The following is a 21,935-nucleotide window of genomic DNA, read 5'->3' as shown; positions in this document are numbered from 1 at the left end:
TATGTTTTTAATAAGATCTCCTCTCGTTCTTTATTCTGCATGCCTAGTCAAACCACCAATGGCAGTCCTGACATTCCCCAATATCAGCTGAGTAAATTTCCACTGCATTCTCTCTATGGCAAATATATCCTTTCATAGGTAGGGAGACCAAAATTGCATGCAAAGCCCAGGTTTGGCTTCACCAATGCCGTGTATAACTGTAGTGGGCTATAGTCCAACAGATTTATTTGAAGGTGTTTTCAAGTAAACCTGCTGGACTTTCACCTGGTGTCACGTGATTTCTGTCCTTGTCCATCCCAGTCCAACACTGGCATCTCCACATCATAATTGCAACAGAACGTCACAACTTCTGAAATCAAATCCTTTTGCAATGAAGCATTTGCTTTTGCCTCTTGCACCTGCCTATTTTCATTGATAGCTGTGTCAGACACCCAAATCCTCTCTTACATCCACTCTTCCCAATATACCATTTAAGTACTACTTTTCTTTCGGTTTTTCACACTGACGTCACATTTATCACATTTATACATTGGTCATGTGCTTTGTTCACTCAACTTGTCTAAATAACCTTGACACCTCTTTGCATCTTCCTCACAACTCACAATCCCATCCAATTTTGCATTGGCAACAAACTTGGAAATGACGCATTCGTTTCGCTCATCCAGATCTTTAATATATAGTGAATAACTGAGGCTGAGTACCGAGCCTTGCTACACTACGTGAATCAATGTCTTCTATTCAGCAAACAAGACCCATTTTTTCACACTGTGTTTCCTTTCTATCAACTAATTCCTAATCATTGCCAATTTGGAATAAGGCCAATTATGATGGTGTTCGGCAAGAACTTTCAAAAGCTTACCGGGCGAGGTTATTCTCAGGTGAAAGGGCAGGTGGAAAGGGGGAAGCCTTCCAAACTGAGGTAATGAAAGTTCACAGTCAGAATGTTTCTGTTAATGTGAAGAGCAGGGCTGGTAGGTGCAGGGAATGGTGGATGACTAGGGAAATTAATACTCTGGTCAAGAAAAAGAGGAATATGGTTAGTTTTGACAGCAAGGATCAAATGAATTCCTCGATGAGTATAAGGGCAGTAGGAGTATACTCAAGGGGGAAATCAGGAGGGAAAAAGGGAGATATGAGATAGCTTTGACAATAAGGTTAAGGAGAATCCAAACAGATTCCACAAATACATTAAGGGCAAAAGAGTAACGAGGGAGAGAATGGGGTCCCTTAGAGAATATCAAGACTGTCTATGTGTGAAACCGCAGCAGATGGGTGAGATAATAAACAACTGTTTCATTTCAGTGTTTACTGTGGAGAAAGATATGGAAGCTAAAGAACTTGGAGACACAAATGTGATCGCATGGAAAAAGTGTCATTATTACAGTGAAGGTGAAACACATTAAGGTGAATAAATCCCCAGGAACTCATCAAATGTATCCCAGAATTTTGTGAGAAGCTAGGAAGTGATTGTTGGGCCCCTTGCTGAGATATTTGTATCATCAGTTGCCACAGGTGAAGTGCCAGAAGGTTGTATGGTGGCTAATGTGGTACCATTACTGAAGAAAGGTGGTAAGGAAAAGCCAGGGAGCTATAGACTGGTGAGCCTGAAGTCAGTCATGGGAAAACTGTAGCAGGGGATTCTGAGGGATAGGATTTATATATATTTGGAAAGGCAAGGACTGGGTAAAGATAGTCAACATGACTTTGCGTGGGCAATCGTGTCTCACTAACTTGATTGTGTATTTTGAACATGCAGCAAAGAAGACTGACGAAGGCAGAGGGGTGGACATAGTCCATATGGACTTCAGCAAGGCATTTGACAAGGTTTAGCCTGGGAGATTGGTTAGCAAAGTTAGGTCACGTGGAGTCAGGGAGTGCTCGCAAATTTGGATACAAAATTGGCTCGAAAGTAGGAGACAGAAGGTGGTGGTAAATGGCTGTTTTATTTTGGACTGGAGGCCTGTGACATGTGGTGTGCCAAATGACTTGGTGCTGGGTCCACTGCTTTTTGTCATTTATGTAAATGATTTGGATGAGATTTTAGGACGAATTGTTAGTGAATTTTCAGACGACACCAAAATTGGTGGTGTGCTGGACAATGAGGAAGATTACCTCAGAGGACAACAGGGCTTGATCAGATGAGCGGTGGACTGAGAAGTGGTCGATGGAATTTAATTGACATAAATGTTGGATTTCTGATTTTTTGTAAGGAAAATCAGAGCAGGAATTACACACTAAATGGTCGTGTCCTGCGAAGTGTTACCAAACAAAGAGACCTTGGGGTGCACATTCATACTTCCTTGAAGGTGTAGTCAGGAGTAGAGAGTGTATTGAAGAGGGAATTTGGTATGTGCCTTTATTGAACAGAGAATTGAGAATGGGAGTTAGGAGGTCATGTTGGTGGCTGTACAGGACATTGGTTAGGCCAGCCTTAGAATACTGAATTCAGTTCTGGTCTCCTTGCTGTAGAAAAGATGCAGTTAAACTTGAAAGTGCACAGAAAACTTTTACAAAGGATCTTGCTGGGGTTGGAGAGTTTGAGCTATGGGGAGGCGAGGGCTATTTTCACTTGAATATCAGAGGCTGAAGGGTAACCTTTGAGGTTTATAAAATCATAAGGGACATGGATAGTATAAATAGTATAGGATCTTTTCCCAGTGTAGGGGAGTTCCAAAACCTGACAGCACAGGTTTAATGAGCAGGGGGAAAGATATAAAAGGGATGTAAGGGGCAATTCTTTTCACAGACGGCTGTGTGTGCATAGAATGAACTGCCAGAGGCTGGTATGATTACAACATTTAGAGAGGCATCTATATGGGTACCCGAATAGGAAGGGTTTGAGAGGGAGATCGGCCAAATTCTGGCAAATGGATTAATTGGAATATTTGGTTGGCATGGACGAGAGGGACCAAAGGATCTGCTTCCGTGCTTTGCAGCTCTATGGCTCAATATTAGCCCTACCCCCATCTCATAATCTAAACAAACTTACCTACTTCTTATCAAAAGCTTTCTCAAAATCCAAATACACCCGATTGCTTGCTGATCTATTCTACTAATTACATCCTCAAAAAACTCCAGCAGATCTGTTAAATATAATTTGCATTTCATAAACTCATACTACCTTTTTGCAATCCTGTTCATGCTTTTATGTTCTTTACTCATTTTTAATAACAGATTCCAACATTTTACCCACTCCTGACGTTAGCTTAATTGGTCTCCAATTCTGTTCTTTCTTTCCCCTCTCTTTAAGTCATGAGGTTACATTTGACACTCTCCCATCTGTCGGATCTGTTTCAGAGTCAATTGAATTTTGGAAGGTGACCACCAATACATCTAATAGTTTCTGAGCAACTTCCTTTAGTAATCTGAACTGCAATAACTAAAGGCCAACCTCCTCAATTTTGCATTTAATCACCTTTGCAATAAATGAAAATGTTCCGTTAGCTTTCCTAATAACTTACTGCATCTGCATACTAATCCTTTGTGATTCATGCACTAGGATACCTGGATCCCTCTGTATTTCATGATTCAGATAATATGGAATTGTTATTCTTCCAAACAGAATGGACTAACAATTAATGGGGTTGAGGGAGAAACACAGGAGTTGCTCAGGATTTATTTCGTTTAGGAAGTTCTATGGTTACTTACCAGAGCCTAAATGAAAAATTTTGAAGATTTGTAGGAGAAGCAGAGTTGACCGCGCTCTGATCAGCTTTCAGAGATCCGATTGCTTTGGGGTCTGTGGGCAACACAATAATCATTAGTTGAAGGAGGATCCAGCAATAGTGCTTACCCCAAAGGACAGTCTTTCCGCCTGGGAAGCTGATGTGCTCAATATGACAGGCATATTGGCTGCCATCATATGGGTCGAATTGGAGGGTTGTCTTTAGTTGGAACGTCCCATCTTCATTGGGCAATAACCCAGTAGAGTTTGTCTCATGAGCAGGTTTTCCATTCTTCAACCAGGTCACGTTGATGGGCTGTGGGTAAAATCCAATCACAATGCATTGTAGAAAAGAGTAGCTGCCACTCTTGGCAATAATGGAGACCTCAGGGGGAGCTGTATGAAAGAAAGATAATTATTTCAACGTCCACACAAATCACACAGTGCATTATTGGAGTCAAGGAAATTACATTTCGCTTTTCCTCCTTTTCTAAAACTGAATTAGCCACTAGTTAAAATGTATGTGTTTACAGTTCTCGCATGTAAGCCAATGCCTTGCACACCAACAAGCAAATCTACAATCATATTTTTATTGACTTACTTTTTCTGCTTAAAGAGGCATTTCCAATTGAATAGTACGTCTTCCATAGATCTGGACAGTCATTTTCTAACAGGCTCTTGAAATAATGGTTCATCTTTGTTTCCTTATCCCATTTCTCTTTGAATTCTTTTGCAAACTTATCATGTATAATCCACACCAATGTATCTTTATCAAAACTGAGGATGTATCTGCCATCAAACGCAAACTTCAAAATCCCTTCATTCGGATTGGCATCATGCAGCTCACAGCCAAACAGTCCTTGCAGGTAATGGGTACCTAAACATTAATTCAGTCAATGAGCCCTTAAATATTCATTGCATCTGATCAAAACAAATCTGACAATTTTGGTTTCTCATTTGATCCTTCATATCCAGCAGTACATTAAACAAGTGTACAAGCATTATTACACAGGATGATAGAAGTACAGCACAACAGCGAGAGCTTTAACATTTGCCATCACAGAGAGCCCAAGGGTACGGAAAGGCAGGAGGTGGGAGCGGGGGTTTGAGATGGAATGCGAGGATGGGGGTGGATGTAGCACTTGAAAGACAAGTGCAGTTAAAGCCACAACCAGCTCATTCATAATCTCATTGATGGAGGAGCAGGACTGGTTCAATGGTTTCCTCCATGTATTACATTGCATAGTTGGGCTCAAAACTGCTGTCTGCAGTGATTTTCCTCTGCTAAATGAATGCATGCATTATGTTCAGTTCTTAATAGTGTTGCAACAATAGTTTTAGTAATCATACAATTGATACTTGGGAGAATTTTCTTAAAATAATCCAGATTTTCACTGGTACTCTCAAGTGTCAGGCATGTCCCTTATTAATAATCAGCTGACCCTGGGAAATACCCAGTCTCTGATTTTATCTAATTTTATTAAACATTTGAATTCATCTATTTCTGTGAAAATACATTTGACTTCACAACTACAATACAGTGCCTCCTTCCAATTGGATCACTCCTCTGCAGCAAGTATTCTTGCTTAGTTTCTCAAACCACTTGCAGGATTATAAAAGAGCATCTGAGGTTTTCTTTAGGCCAGAGTCCCATATATCCATTTATTGTTTCAGGTGTAATGCTGCAATCTGCTGTCCATATTTCCCTGATGTTAAAATTAAAATGTCTCCTGGTAGCTAAGTTCCAATTCAACCAAGTTGAAAAATCAGTGAGCACAATCAGACAGCCATGCACCCTATTCAGCGACAGTTTGAGTTGCAAACGTGAGGAGGAGGAATGATAGTTTCTTTAGACTATTAATCCACAAGTGCAGCTAATGTTCTGGGTATGCAAGGCAGATGTTTGAATTTGAATTCAACCAAAATATCAGGAAGTCACTGTCAATTCATGAAAAACCCACCTATTCACTAACATTTTCAGGGAAGGAGATAAAACTCTCACCACCTGGTCTGGCCTACACGTGACTCCAGACCCACAGTAATGTGGTTGACCCTCAACAGCCCTCTGAAATGGCCCAGGAAGCCATTTGGGAGTAATCAATCACTATGAAGTCTCAACAAAGAAGATGGGGGTGCTAGGACAGGTGTTCAAGCTCCTACCTCCTCTATTCACATGACCAACTGCACCTTCTTGCAAAAGTTTTAACTTTACTTCATTTGACTGTTGAATCAAATTCATTTTGTCTTCTGTCTCTGGCTGTAGTGGTGAGGAGAGGTTGGGGATAGCGGCTGAGCAGCTGATCCAGTCCATTCTTCATGGCCATGGCAATTGTGGCTTGAGCAACTGTCGAACCCTTGATGGCTTGGGGTTAGTTCTTCTCCGTTGGAGTTTCAGAGGCAGAGTGAACTATCGCTCAATCCTCAGGAGTTCACTTGGATGGTCCTTCGGTCCTTGGAAGTTGAGAATGGGCCCCAATCCTCAAGATTTGGGACAGCCTCCATGTCTGGTGGCAGGTGCAGTATCGGTAGCCATGAGGCAGCTTTGGTAGAGGTGACATCCTGGGTCTGGTTGGCGACTGTGCACGCTGCTTCAGCACGCTTCCTCCTCAGTGTTGCGGCCTCAGGGCCAACTTTGCTGGATGTTGAGGAAGGCATAACTCATAGCTACTTATGAAATCAAGAATCCATGGTTGGAGCAAAAAGTGGAATTTTTCTTCACTTTGTTTGCATTGTTTCTCTTTTATAGTGTATACAATTAAGATAGTGCTGGATTAATGGTGGCAGCTTATACACATTTTCATGAACACATAACAATAAATTACTGTAGTAACATAATAATAAAGAAATGCAACAGGCTGGAGCATCAACCTAAGGACCGGAAATGACAATGGCAAAAACAGACCTGTCAGCATTGCAAAGTCCTCGCTACTAAGTCGGGAGTTTGTGCTAAAATTGGGTCAGCTGTCTCTCACTAGTCATACTAGACATAGTCATACTCATGGAATCATACCTTTTAAACAATGAAACCAACAACACCTCCATCATCCCTGGATAGGTACTTTCCCACCAGCAGGGCAGAGCCAGTAAAGATGACAGCACAGTGGTATACAGTCATATGCTCCTCCATGTTGAAAGCACCTGGAAGAATCAGAGGGTGGCAAGGGCACAGAATGCACTTGGGTGCCCGATTTCAATGTCCACCACCCACAGTGGCTCAGTAGTACGACTACTGATCAAGCTGGTTGGGTCCGAAAGGACATCACTGTCAGACAGGGTCTATGGCATGGGGTAAGGCAACCAACAAAAAGGGAGAAACATATTTGATCTTATCCTTACCAATCTGCTAGCTGCAGGTGCATCTGTCCATGACAGTTCCAGAAAGAGTGACCGCCGTACAGTCCTCTTGGAGATAATGTCTCCCTTTCACGTTAATAATACACTCCATCATGTGGTGTGGCATGACAATCATGCAAATTGGGTCAGGTTTTGAATAGATTAAGTGACTCAAGACTGGGCTTCCGTGAGGCAGTGTGGGTAATCAACAGCAGCAGAACTGTGCTCCAAAACAGTCTGCAACCTCATGGCTTGCAATATCCCTCACTCGACTATAGTCACTAAGCCAGGGGTTACCTCTAGTTCAATGGAGAATGCAGGAAGGCATGCCAGGAGAAGCACCAGGCACACCTAAAAATGAGCTGTCAATGTGGTGACATTACCAAATAGTGCTACTTGCATGCCAAACAGCATAAGCTGATATCCACAGCTAAGCAGTCCCACACCAATTGATCAGATCTAAGATCTGCAGTCCTGCCACGTCCAGTTGCTAATGGTGGTAAACAATTAAATAACTGACTGGAGAAAGAAGGCACCAAAATATCCCATCCTCAGTGACAGGTAAGCCCAACATGCCAGTGCAAAAAGATAAACTTGGAGCATTCACAACAGTCGTTGACCAGAAGTCCCGAGTAGATCATACATCTTGGTCTCATCTGGTGATTCCCATCATTACAGATTTCAGTCTTCAGCCAATTTATTTCTCTCCAAGTGATACCAGTAAAAGGTTGGAAGTACTGGATACTATTAAGACTCTAGGCCCTGACAACATTCTGAAATAATATTGGAGACTTGTGGCCCAGAGACTTGTGCTGCTCCCTTAGTCAAGCTGTCCCAGCATAGCTGCAACACTGGCATCCCCTGACACTACGGAAAATTGCCCAGTATGTCTTGTACACAAAAGCAGGACAAATCCAACGCAATCAAATCCCACCCCCATCAGTCTACCCTCAATCATTGATGGAAGATATCTCTGGCAGGGTTATCAAGCAGCACATGTTCAGCAATAATCTGTTTAGTGATGCCCAGTTTGCATTCCACCAGGGCCACTTGGTTTCTGAACTCATTACAGCCTTGGCTGAAACATGGACATTTCCAGAGGTGAGATTGACCGAGCATGAAATCAAGGATGTCTAGAACAATTGGAATCAGTGGGAAATCTCTTCGCTGATTGGAGTCATAACTTACAGAAAGGAAGGTAGCTGTTCTTTAAATCATAGGCCATAGAATGCCCACCGTGTGGAAACAGGCTATTCGCCCATCACCCTCCCAAGAGTATCCCACTCAGACCCATCCCCTTACCTTGGCCCTGTAACCCACATTTTCCATGGCGAACACCCAACCTGCACATGTTTGGAATATGGGAGGAAACTGGAGCTTCCAAAGGAAACCCACGCAGGCATAATGGCAATGCACAAACTCCAGTCAGTCACCCGAGGGTGGAATCAAACATGGGTCTCTAGTACTGAGGCAGCAGTGCCAACCACTGAGCTACTGCATATCTCTAACCACTGTGCCATTCTTGTTGGAGGTTAGTGATCTCAGCTACAGAATATCTCTGCAGGAGTTCCTCAGGGTAATGTTCAAGGTCCAAACATCTTCAGCTGCTTCATCAATGACCTTCGCTCCATCACAAGATCAGAAGTGGGAATGTACGCTGATGATTGTGCAATGTTCAGCACCATTCGAGACTCCTCTGATGAGAAACCAATACATGTTAAAATGTAACAAGATCTGACCTATATCCAGGCTTGAGCTGATGATTGGCAAGTAACATTTGTACCACACAAATGCCAGGTAATGAACATCTCCAATAAGAGACCATATAGCCACCATCCCTTGATACTCAATGCTGTCATCATCACTGAATCTCCCATTCTTTATCACCTAGCAAGTACCATTGACAAGAAAACCAACTGGACTCACCATATAAATACAGTGGCTCCAATAACAGATCAGAGGTAAAGCATACTGCAGCAAGTAACTCACCTGCTGAATTCCCGAAGCATTTCCATCATCTAACATAGTCAAGTCAGGAGTATGATGGAATACGCTCCCTAGGTGGGTGCAGCTTCAGCAATACAAAAAAAACATCTTGACACCATCAGGACTAGGCAGCCCATGTGTTTGGCAACACATCCAGAAGTAACCACCGCTTCCACCATTGACACTCAGTACACACTGCTACAATCACAAGATGCACCACGGAAATTCACCAAAGATCCTCAGACAGCAACTTCCAAACTGCCAACCACTGCTACCCTCGAGGACAAGGGCAGCAGATACAAGGAAACAGCCACATCTGCAAGCTCTCCTCCAAGCTACTCACCATCCTGACTTGGAAATATATCACTGTTTCTTCACTGCCACTGGATCAAAGTCCTATCGTTCCCTCTCCAAGGACATTTTGCATCCAGCTAGAACACATACGCTGCAGTGACTCAATAACACAGCTCACCACCACTTTCCCAGGGCAACTAGGCACATGCAGTAAATGCAGCTCAGCCTGTGGTGCACAAACACAGGGCAATTTATAAAAAACAAAAGGGAAAGAGTAAAGGAAAATCAAATGACATTGGCAGGAAAGGTCTAGCAGATAGCAGAATGGTTCAACACTCCTGTTGCACAGTTCCCATCCAACATAAAATCACCTGTCATTCACTGCCTTCACTTCAAATGAATAAACTCACTTGATGTTTGGTTTTCTTTCTGGAGCCATTCATCAGCCTGTCCCTTAATGATGCCATGGAAGCCAGCATTAGTGATAGTGCACTGTTCCCAGTAAGTCTTGTCAAATGCTTCCGCCATCCATTTTTGCCTTGGAACGGTTATTTTCATATTGCTGTCAAAATAGTATATCTCGCAGCCATCCAAAATCCCCAGGACACTATACTCTGGTAAATCAGGTCTCCCATGATTTAAGGTGTACTGAAACAGCAGAGAATGAGAGTCTAGAAGAGAAAAAGAAAAAAAATCCTCACTATTGGCAAATCAAACACTGAAAATATCACAAAACTAAAACAAAACAACAAATTTCAGAGTCTGGAGTTCTGAAACTAAACCAGAAATTGCTGGTGAAACTCAGTGGGTCTGGCAGCATCTGTGAAGAGAAAACAAAGTTAAATATTTTAAGTCCAGTGACCCTTCCTCACAGCTGATTGCAGCTTACTGAAAGACTTGAAATGATAAGCCAATCATAACACATTACATTGAAAATAAAAGTCCTTACTTTGTGCCTATATTGTTCAATCAATATAGGCACAAAGAGCCTGAGAAATAAACTGTATACATTAAGAAGAAATTTGAGAAATATATTCCAAAAATCCTATTTTATGATAATGTGCGCTGTTGAAAGCAGCTAACGAAATTTGATCGAGTGACAACAAAGGAATGGCAGTATAGGTTAGACGGTGTACGGCATAGACAGGAACAGGCAGGCAATGGCCTTTCCAAGTGTCTGCTTCCTTAGCCTTTGCAAACAGGACAGCCAAGTTTGTGGGCTTCAAAGGTACTGTCAGAGGAGGCTTATAGAACCTTAGAGTCATACAGCACAGAAACAGTTCTTTTGGTCAAACCAGTTGACACCAAACATAATCCCAAACTGAGCTCGTCCTGCCTGCCTGTGCCTGGCACATCCACCACTTCCTCAAGAAGTTCATTCCACATGCAAACCACCCTCTTTGTAAAAACATTTTGCCCCTTGTGTCTTTTTTTTAAAATCTCTCTCCTCTCACCTTAAAAATATACCCTCAGTTTTGAAATCCCCCATCATACAGAAAAGACACCCACTATTAACTTATCAATACCCCTCATGATTTATAAACATCTATAACATCACGTCTCAACTTTGTACACTCGTGAAAAAAATCTATCCAGCCTGTCTTTATAACTGATACCTTACCTTCCCAACCACATCCTGATAAATCTCTTTTGAATCCTTTCCAGCCTAATAATATCTGTCCTATTGTAGTATTGGACACAGTACCACAGAAGGGGCCTCACCAATGTCCTGTGCAACATCAACGTGATTTACCAACTCCAATACTCAAAGGACTCATAAATGAAGGTAAGCATGCTAAACGCCTTTCCAGCCACCTTGTCGATATGTGACACAAACTTCAAAGCATTACATACCTGAACCTCTATGTCCCTCTGTTCTGCAACAATACCCAAGAGTCTACCATTAATTGTATAGGTCCTGTCCCTGTTTTTCCACTAAAATGCAATATCTTGCATTCATCCAAATTGAACTCCATCTGCCATTTTTCAGCTCATTGCACTATTTCATCAAGATTCCTTTGTATTCTTAGAAAACCTTCTTCACTATCTGCTATGCCACTGAATTTGATGCTGTCTGCAAACTTGCTAACCATGCCTTTGATATTGTCATACAAATTATTTATAGCAATGACAAACAAACAGAATCCAGAATTGATCCCTGTGGAACAACACTGGTGACAGACCTCCAGTCTGAAAAGCACCCCCCCTACCACCACTCTCTGTATTGATGAGTTGCTGTCATGAGATTTGTAAATGTTCACGCCACTGCCACTCTACATTTATGATTGAAGGAATTTGTGTTTAAAGGTGGTAGATGTAGTGCCAATCAAGTGAGAAATGGTATCCTGGATGATGTCCAGCTTCTACTGGAGCTAGACTCATCCAGGCAAATGCAGAGCATTCCACCACTCTCTTCTTGTATGCCTTGTAGATGTTAGAAAGGCATTTGTAGACGGGCAGTGTGCTTCTACCACAGAATGCCAAGCATCTAACCTGTTGTTATGGCCATCGTGTCTGCAGTTAATTCAGGTGCATTCCTGGTTCATAGTATTGTTTGGGCTATTGATAATTGGAGGTTCAACAATGGCGATGCCATTGAATGTCAAAGGTGAGGTAGGTAGCTTCTACCTTGTTGGATACGGCCAATTACTTGCTACCTCTGACACAAATTTGACATCAATGATTTAGGCATGTGTATGGTGAGGACAAAATAGATCAGAGTTTTGATGCCTGTCATTGACACTCAAGGAAGTGATTAGAAGTAAATGTAAATGTGGGAACTGCATCCTGATTATTTTCTACTTGGTTCAGTTGATGAATAATCCTACCCAGAGATTTCCATTACAACACAAATCACTCAAATGAATAACCAAATATCTCAATACAGTCATTTCCTACATAATCTGGAAAACTAATGGGTTGCAGTCTCTTCAAAACAAGAGAGAAATATTGAACTCAAGCATTCTTTGTGCACAAAAACTTTTCACAACTTAATTTACCAATGATCAGTAATGGAAATTCTGATGTATTATTTTTCCTGGTGTCCTAGACTGAGGGGTATTATTTTTCCTGGTGTCCTAGACTGAGGGGTAGGGAAATGTTGTCATGCAAGAATAAGTTCACAAACTTAAGTCACCTCGATCATCTCTCACCAGAAATGAAACTCGGTGTCTTTCTTCCTGATATAATTCAATGCCTCATTCACAACTGAGAAGTTAAAAGTTTGTTTCAACTTTATTAACAATGAATATGCCACAAATGGAATACTATGTGCAGTTCTGGTCATCATACAATCAAAGATGTGATTGCACCAGAGAGGGTTTGGGGTCATTCAACAACATGCAACCTGGAATGAAAGTTCTCAATTATGAGGAGAGATGGGAAGAGTTTGTTTTTAGAAGCAGAGGGGAATCAGGGAGGAAGGTGGTGGGGTGAAGCTGATTAAGTGATTAAGGTATTTTAAAATTATGAGAGGCATAGTCAAGTTAGATCAGGAGAATTTTTCACCATCATAGATATATCTTAGGCCAGAGGGCATCAGTTTAAGGTGAGGAGCAAGTGATTTAAAGGAGACCCGACTGAAAGATGTTTTTCACCCAGAGGATGATAAATAAGGAGTATGATGCCAGTGAGGGTGGTGGAGGCAATGACTCTCACACCATTAAGAAGCATCTGGCTGAACACTTAAAACTTCAGGGCACAGTAGGCGAAAGACCAAGTGCAGACAAATGGGATTGGTGTAGGTTGGTGTTTCTTGGTCAGCAAGAACATGGTGGGTCAAAGGGCCTCTTTCAATGGATCTCTCTAAGACTCATTCCTTGTTTTACTTGAAATCACGGTTTGGTAGTTTTTCAACCAGTCTCCCATCATTAAACTGGCATTTGGGAATCAACTAACAAGTACAGAAATCTTTTTGTTTTAGTTCCCTGACTTCTAAACCAAGTCAGACAACTTACAAACTGCACCACCAAATCCATCCCACCATCAATCTTTTGTGACTAATTGCCATTCTCCACACTCAGCAGAAAACTGGTGGGTAAGTATCAGTTGGCTATCTTTATTTGATCATTCACTGCTCAGACCAGAACTTACTGCTCAACATGAATTGGCCCTGAGAAGGTGGCAGTGAGCTACCTTCTTAAACCACAGCAATCTTTCAAGTGTACGAACTCCCACAGTGCTTAAGCAAGGGAGTTCCCAGAGTATGACACAACAACAATGAAAGGCCAGTCAAATAATCCCAAATCAGAATTGTGTTTTGCTTGCTTCAACTCAAATTTATTTTGATTAAGTTTAAATACTTTTCAAGTCACAGTTTTCCACGAGGCTGAAAAGGTATGTCAAACTTCCTCAAAGCTGATTAATGAACCAAATAGGTTTTCATCACATCTAGTAGTGGCATGGTGTCCATTTAAAATAATGGATTCCCATTCCACATTTGATAATGAATGGATTTTAAATTTCTCAGCTATCATATTGCGATTTCAACTCATTTAACTTAAAAAATGGTCCAATTCTTTTGCTAACTTACAACAGTAAAATTTCGTCTGGACTGCCAGACCTCTAATTGCAGAATTAGTTGTGAGCAAAACTAGATTAGTAAACAATACACTGCAGCGTAACTTAAAACTTGTGGGAAACTGAGACACAGACTGAAAGCACTAGCGAAGGTAAATCCCAACATATCACAAAATATTTGGTTAATTTCACTTTTTAGTTTGGCAAATTTATTGACGTTCTGAGTAAATTACTTTTCAGATTTATTCTCATAAAGTCTATCATTGCCTACAACTATGACCTCTTGAGGTTTTTGAATCAGAGAGAACAGGCACATCTTCTCTGGTCACTCGTTTAACCAAAACCCTCCATCTCTGGAGTGGTTCTTCTATTTCCTTGACACATTTCTTGGTCAAACTTGATAGCCAGAATTGAACACAATTCCATTTCAGCACTAATCAATTATTTGTAAAGTTTCAGCATAACCTTTTAGTTTTTGCACCCTATTGTTATAATAATAAAGCCTTGAAATCAATAAAAAATTTTCATAAACAGTGACCTCAAATTATCTTGCCACTCTGACAGATTTCCCCATATCACATGCAATGCAGCTCCCTGTGTTCCTGCAAACCTTTAAAAAAGTGTAATTTGTAGCCTATATACATGTCTACAACTTTCCTGACAAAAACATCATTCCCAAACCTCAAATGTCAGCAACAAAATGTCTTTCTATTTCACTTGGGCACTCCAGAAGAAGAATCCTGTTGCCTTCTTTACATACTAAATTTCTAGATTATGTCACCTGCAAATAATGCTCTAAGACACAGATGGAGTTCATTAATATGTCAAAAATAGCCTGTCCTAATACTGACTGGTGGGGAAAGTACTTTAGACTTTGTATCAAGTTGAAGAGTGTCCTCCCACCATGACTTGCTACTTTATTATCCTAGGCCAATTATGCATTCATTCTTCCATGTCTCTATAATTCCATTTGTTTAAATATTCCTAGCAAGTCTATTATAGTGTTCTTTCAAACACCTTTTTAAAGTACATGAACCCACTGTGAACAATATGAACCAATCTTCAGCTAGCTTGCAACAAATATTCATCAAGCCAGTCAAACATGATTTGCCTTGAACAATTTCCTTCAGTTTTCATCGATTGCTCCACCATTCCTCAAGACTAATTTCTAATGGATTAAGATCTCAAAGAGTTTTTTTTTCTAAACAGAAGTTAGGCTGAGAAGCCTACACTTGCCAGATTTATCTGTTCAATACTCTGCCCCACTCCAACCACCAGCTCATCTTGAACAAAGGATTATCGTTTGCAATAATTCATACTTCTGGCCACACTCGCATACCTAAAAGGGCTCATATAATCCTCGAGGATGTTGCCCTTACATCCCTCAGTAACATATGCTGTGTCCAAACCAGAGCAGATATAGTTTTACATTTTACGAAATTTTGGAGGTATTGATTGCAACCTCATTACTGATTACAATTCCACCAAATAACTTTGCTTTGCCTTTCTTTACTTTTATATTAGTAGTATGTCTTTTAAGTGAAGACAAATGCAAGAGAGTTCACTTAATACTCTGGCCATTCTCTCCAGTTAAACAGGCATATTTCCCTTTTGCTATTTATAGATTTTTTTGAAAAATGTTTTGATTCCCTATTATTTTAATTTCAGACATATATATTCTATCATTGTTACCTTCTTTTTATAATCTACATTCAGATTATTTTCAGCTCAGTTGTAGATATAATATTTATCATAAAGACCTTTTTTGATTCAATATCACCTTGACGTGCTTAGTTATCCAAGGAGATGTAACTTTAGATGTCCTCAGGTTTTCTTATGCTTAATTAACCTGACCCTACATACTTTGTGATTTCAGACCAGATCATTTTCTAAAGTGATTGATTAGCCCTTTTCCAGTTAAATATATTTGCCTTTGCGCTTCCCTTGTATTACTTCATAACTGTTGGAACAATAGAACCAGAAAAAAGTTAGAACAGAAAGCGACAATTCAGTCTTTTTGTCAGTAGTACTTCAATAAAGTACCACTTGTAACGGCTTCCTGGCTATTAAAATGCAGTTAGATTACTAATGTCACCAAACAGTAAGCGATAAAAACCAAAAGAACTGCAGATGCTGCAAATCAGGAACAAAAACAAAGTTTCTGGAAAAACTCAGCAGGTCTGGCAGCATCTGTGGAGAGAAAACAGAGTTAATGTTTCAGGTCCAGTGACCCTTCCTCAGAACTGATAGTGTCTGGGAAAATGTCAGTTTATATGCAGAAAATTGGGAGGTGGGTGGGGTAGGGAGTAAACGATAGGATAGAGCCCAAAGAGAGAGAAAGACAGTAGGACAGACAAAGGAGTTGCTAACGATCAGGCTGGGAGGGTGAGTGGTTTTTAATGGGGACTGTTAGTGACTAACAGCAGGGGATGTATAATGGCAGGTTATGTGGTAACAAGGCCTGGTGTGTGGGGTGGAGGGCTGGGACACAGAAGAGTTTAGGCCCTGAAATTATTGAACTCAATATTGAGCCCAGAGGGCTGTAGGGTCCCCAAGTGCAAAATGAGGTGCTGTTCTTCCAGCTTGCATTGGGCTTCACTGGAACACTGTAGCAAGCCAGAGGCAGAGATGTTGGCCAGGGAGCAGGGTGGTGCATTGAAGTGGCAAATCAAGGAAACAGGTAGTTCAGGGTCTTTTTTTGCGAGCAGAACGTAAATGTTCTGCAAAATGGTCACCAAGTCTACACTTCATTTCCCCAGTGTAGAGCATTCCACATTGTGAGCAGCGAATGCAGTAGACTAGATTCTGGGAAGTGCAGGTGAAGTGTTGCTTCACCTGGAAGGTATATTTGAGCCCTTGGATACTGGGGAGGGAGGAGGTGAATGGGTCGGTGTTGCACCTTTACCGGTTACAGGGGAAGGTGCCGTAGGGCTGTGGGAGGTGTTGGGCTGAAGGAAGTGTGGACTATGATGTCCCAGACAGAACGGTCCCTGTGGAAGGCAGACAAGGGAGGGGAGGGGGCTATGTGTCTGGTCGTGGCTTCTTGCTGGAGGTGGCAGAAATGGCATCTGAAAGTCTACTGGATGTGGATGCTGGTGGGATGGTGGGAACCCCATTGCTGTTGCAGGATGGAAGAGAAGGGATGATGCTGGGAGTGCAGGAGATGGGTTGAACCTGGTTGAGGCCCCTGTCGACAACGGAGCTGGGGAATCCTCGGTTGAGGAAACAGTAAGAGATGCTGGGTATATTGGTCAAGTAAAACACTGAAATCACAAAGCCCACACACCAATCCTGGTGCAAACACAGTAGCCAGGTGCTGATGACATTACATTAATACAAAAGGCAATTTAACCACCGAATAAAAGGAGGATCTGGGTAGAAAGGCACCAGGTCCTGCTACACAAAGAAATTGACAGTCCCACGCCTTGCAAAAAGTTGCCTCTGTTTCAAGCTATTAAGTGTATCTCCCCAACTGGCCCGAAAATCAGAAAGTTTCAGAAAACCATCCAATAAAAGATGACCCTCTTAGAACTTAGAATCTTCTGAGGAGACCAGCATGGCAAGAGGTGGAGACCAGGTGACCATCCAGTGTGAGAGAGACAGTGAGAAAAATAGTAGTTTCACACACCCAGAGTCAAGAGTGACAGTGAGTGTGTAAATGTACAAGAGGCTAAGTCTAAGACTTAATTGCTGCAAACAGAGCGCGACAGTCAACAGCGCTTCAAAGAAGGCTACGCAGCACCGACAATGTCACCTCGAAGGGAGACGAAAATGTTTGCATGAAAACCAGTCAGCTCAGCGAACCAACAAACGACTCCAACCGCAAGTCGAGCTACAGATCTGCTTTAAAGCATGAAGGCTTTGAGTTATGGAGAGAGGCTGGGTCAGCTGGAACTTCACTGAAGTGTAGGAGGTATAGCGGTGACCTTAATGAGGTATATAAAATCATGCGGGTTATAAATAAGGTGAATGGCAGCTGTCTTTACACTAGGAGGGTGGATTACAAGACTAAGGGGCATATTTGTAAAGGTGAGAGAGGACAAAGTTGTAAAAAAAGGCAATTTTTTTTACCTAGAGTATGGTTCCTGTGTGGAATGAACTTCCAGAGAAAGTGGTGGATGCCTGTACAGTTACCACGTTTAAAAAACATTTAGATTAGCACAGGAATAAGAAATATTAGGAGGGATACGGGCCCAACGCAGGCAGTTTGGGAGCACTGTCGGCGTGAACTGGTTGGGCCAAAGAGTCTGTTTCCATGCTCTTACGAATGCATAACTCTATGCTTGCAAATGTGATAATGGGAACTGCAGATGCTGGACAATCCAAGATAACAAAGTGTGGAGCTGGATGAACACAGCAGGCCAAGCAGCATCTCAGGAGCACAAAAGCTGACGTTTCGGGCCTAGACCCTTCTCTGAGCTCTCTGAGGAAGGGTCTCGGCCCGAAACGTCAGCTTTTGTGCTCCTGAGATGCTGCTTGGCCTGCTGTGCTCATCCAGCTTCACACTTTGTAATCTATGCTTGCAAATGTTTTGAGCGAAGTATATGTGGACGCGGGGAGGGGGTGGTGGTGGGTGAAGAGAGTCGAGAGCCGAACTGTAATGTTCCTCAGGGCGCCCTGACGTCGCAAAAGGCGCTAGTTGAAGGCAAGTTGTCCACTTTTTCTTGTCCACGGAGCACCGTGAGGCCGGGAAGGGGCAATGCTATCACGGCTTACATTTAGGAACCAATAGAGTCGGTCTTGGCTTTCTGACCTCTGGTCATGTCGGCAGGATGTTTACTTTGGTCGGTGGAAGGCGACAGCTGAGAGGAAACGGACAGTCAGTGACAGAACAAAAACAAAGCAACTAATGTTGCTTACATGCAACAAACAGGACAGGTTTTATAGCTTTACAACTCCATCCCCTTTTATAAAACAACTGGTGAAACCTGCATGCCAATACAGCCTCAGGTCAGAAGCGGCGAGCGCGCAGTCTCTTGTAAACTCAATCAGGGGTACTCACCGGTCAGGCATTGTTGTACTCGGTAGAAACTTAGTACAAGTGACAGCAACACGCCGTGGGATCCTCTTGCCATTTCTCTTTAAATTTGTTATCTGCTGGCGGCAAACTTAAAGAGAGTCCTTTGCAGGAAGCGGGGGCGGGAAACTGAATTTCACTCACAAGTGTTCTCCAATTGAGTTCATCTTGCAATTGCAACGAAGAGATACGGATTCGTAACTGGTCGTCCGAGGGTTCGGGGAGGGGCTGCGAGTAGAAACTCTCACTCAAGTTCCGCGCTGCGGTTGTGCTCAACATTACGCAAGTGACAAACGGCATTAGAGATCATTTTCCAAGCATCATGCATTTTGTTAATCAAGAGCAGGTCGCCATAGACTTCTTCTGACCCAGGATTAAATGAGTTCGCCCACTCAAAACAAAACAGACCGAAGTAACACAGCGTATACAAAGAAAAAGTCTATTAAGAGATTTTTATTAATGCCTTTCATACGAAGGGACTGAGGAAGGGTCGCTGGATCCGAAACGCTCCCTCTGATTTCTCTTCACAGCTGCTGTCAGACCTGCTGAAGCTTTTCCTGCAACCTCTATTTTAGTTTCTAACTACCCTCTTGTTCTGATTATCGATACATTAATTCTATTTTCCAGGACTCCTATTGAAACTTTACTCAATTCTCCCACATCAACTTTTCAGGTATTTCGGAAAACAATGACAAACACCATACTAAGAGGTGACTGGTAACATGTTAACAATTTATGTGAACTGTTCTACAGTAAAGAGAAAAGTATTCACTTCCCTACAATTTTGCAAACACCTCCTACAATTAATTCATCCTGGATGCGCCCACTGACCACTTGGAAGGGGATTTTTCCTTTTCCCCCATCCCTAAGATTTACCTGAATAAAACGTCGAAAAAACTGCGGATGCTGGAAATCAGAAACAAAAACATAAAATGCTGGGAAATCTCAGCAAGTCCGGCAGCATTTGTGGAGAGAGAGAGAGAAGGCGCAGTTACCGTTTCAGGTCCAATGACCCTTCTTCAGTTCCTACTTCAGACCCGAAACGTTAACTCTGCTTTCTCTCTCTCCACAGAATGCTGCCGGACCTGCTGAGATTTCTCAGCAATTTTTTTTGCAGTTCTGGCCTGTACAGGCCCAGCGTAATTTAGGGATAGGAACCTCGAGGGAAAAGCCGAGTAGTAATACTTGGAAATGAATATATTATTCATACTGTTCTCAGTTATGTGTGTTGCACTAGTTTGCGTTGCTCAGAAGTTTAACTCTAGGGACAAATTGAAAGGAGTGTGATATTACGGGTTTCGTAAATCTAAGTCTCGAACCCAGCAGCAAGTGAAGTTTTGCTGAAACTGTATAAAGCTCTCATGGGTCACGTCTAATATTCTTGTGTTCTCGTCACCAGATTAGGAAGACTCTCTCTGGAGAAACTGCAATGGATGACGACTTTTAACTCCGGTGCCAAAATGAGGAAGTGACGTTCTTATTAAAATAAGAGATTTGATAGAGATGTGCAAGGTTATGACAGGTTGAGATAAGCTGTTCTCAGTCGTTAAAGATAGAAAGGCTAAGGGGCACAGATATGGTTTGGGGTAAGAAATCTGGTAGAACTATGAATGGGAACGTTTCTTCTGCTTGTTGAGTGGCAATGGCCTGGAACTTGTTGCCCAGGAAGCTAATGGAAGAGGAGACGTTGAATGTTTTCAATAGATACTAATATTTAAAACAAAATATCGTGGCAATAGATGTGAGGATGGGAAATGGATTGTTCCATTTAGAGCTTACATGAGCTAAATATAGGTAATTGCCTCCTGATGAGCCATTTGACTGTGATTCTACTGTTTTTGGAAGATATACAATCAAATGAAAGTATGTAAAAATTGGAACCATGTAAAGTATAGAACTTTGGAATGTGATGAGTAGTATATCTGGTGAAGCCACATTTCTCAACAATATCTACTTTTTATTTATGAAGTACAGAAAATACTACATAAGTTATTTATATATATGTCATGGTCTGCGCAGACATGTTGGGCCAAAGGGCCTATTACTGTGATAAGCACGTATATGTTATAAAGGCAAAAAGAACAAATTACAGGCTTATGGGAATTTTTGGCATCTTTTGGTCAGTTTTTCCCCAATCTTAGTACATGCCTTACAGAACTAATACACTTCCGCTAAATGCTTAATGCAAAGTGAATCAGGGTGGGAGCTGTAGTGCTGGTGCATTTCTGCAAAAGAAATAGATTTACTCAGTTCTTCTTGAGTGCAGATTAACATCTGCAAGTTAAAGATGAAAAAGCTAACTTTTGGCATTTCACATGTTTACAATGCCATGTGACATGAGAAATATTGTTTTGTTTTACAGTTGCCATTATATTGTGGCTGAGGCTGCTCACTTCATCCAAAATTAGAATGTGTGACTGGAATTATTTTTCTGCAGCTGAGGCACTAACTGCCAGACCTTCACCCAGTAGAAGCTTTTTGTGTGCACATTTTGAATCAGCCTATGGTGCCCCTCATTGTGAAATATCAAGCTGATTCTCATTGTGTGGCTTCAAAAAAAAAAGTTAGAGAGCTCTTCAACTAAATTGGAAAGACAATGATTACCTCCGGAACTTTGGGTGACCATCGCACATGACTGCTTCTGGATTGCAAGTGACCACATATCTGTGTTATTTGTCTCTGAACTGCAATGTAGCTAAAAGATACCAGGAAAAAGTTTTTTTTTCCTGCAAGTTATTAATCAAGTTGGATCTTTGATGTCCACTTTAATTATACATGACTATATTGCTTTCCAAAGCAGTGAGGTAGATACTTTGAGACAGGGAGGCACCAGGAGCTTTTGAGTTCAGGAAAAATGACCTCATTTTTGGATTGGTGTGATTGCAGATTGTTACAGGTCTGTGAGTATAGTGCTCAGTCAAGGGGCTGTTGTGGTGTAGTGATAGTGTCCCTGCCTCTGAACCAGGAGCCCTGAGATGTATGATGACTTGCCTGAACAGACTGTTTTTAGAAGAAAATCTGTAGTGTTCAGCTGTAAGGGCTGTTTTTTTTTCAATTGTTAGTGCCCCTACCTCTGAATCATGAGACCTGCATTCAAATCACTTCTGCTCCAGAGCTGGGTAA

General features: G+C 41.8%; 1 protein-coding gene across 2 annotated transcripts in view; it reads right to left on the bottom strand.

Moving 5' to 3' along the window:
- LOC125467718 (class I histocompatibility antigen, F10 alpha chain-like) overlaps nt 1-21,935 on the bottom strand; it is a 45,135-nt gene that overhangs the window by 8,843 nt on the left and 14,357 nt on the right. Inside the window, exons 1-4 of one of the 2 annotated variants that reach the window (XM_059639369.1) lie at nt 18,798-18,989; nt 9,688-9,948; nt 4,266-4,541; nt 3,794-4,060 (exon numbers count right to left, since the gene is read on the bottom strand). In XM_059639369.1, coding sequence (XP_059495352.1) covers nt 3,794-4,060; nt 4,266-4,541; nt 9,688-9,948; nt 18,798-18,870 — 877 coding nt within the window. In that variant the 5' untranslated portion in view covers nt 18,871-18,989. Of the gene's footprint in view, nt 1-3,793; nt 4,061-4,265; nt 4,542-9,687; nt 9,949-18,797; nt 18,990-21,935 lie in introns of those variants that run through there. The other variant, XM_059639370.1, reaches the window with a different exon arrangement.

Source organism: Stegostoma tigrinum, chromosome 34 (genome assembly GCF_030684315.1).
Source record: "Stegostoma tigrinum isolate sSteTig4 chromosome 34, sSteTig4.hap1, whole genome shotgun sequence".
NCBI lineage: Eukaryota > Metazoa > Chordata > Chondrichthyes > Orectolobiformes > Stegostomatidae > Stegostoma > Stegostoma tigrinum.
This window is presented reverse-complemented; position numbering and strand designations above follow the sequence as displayed.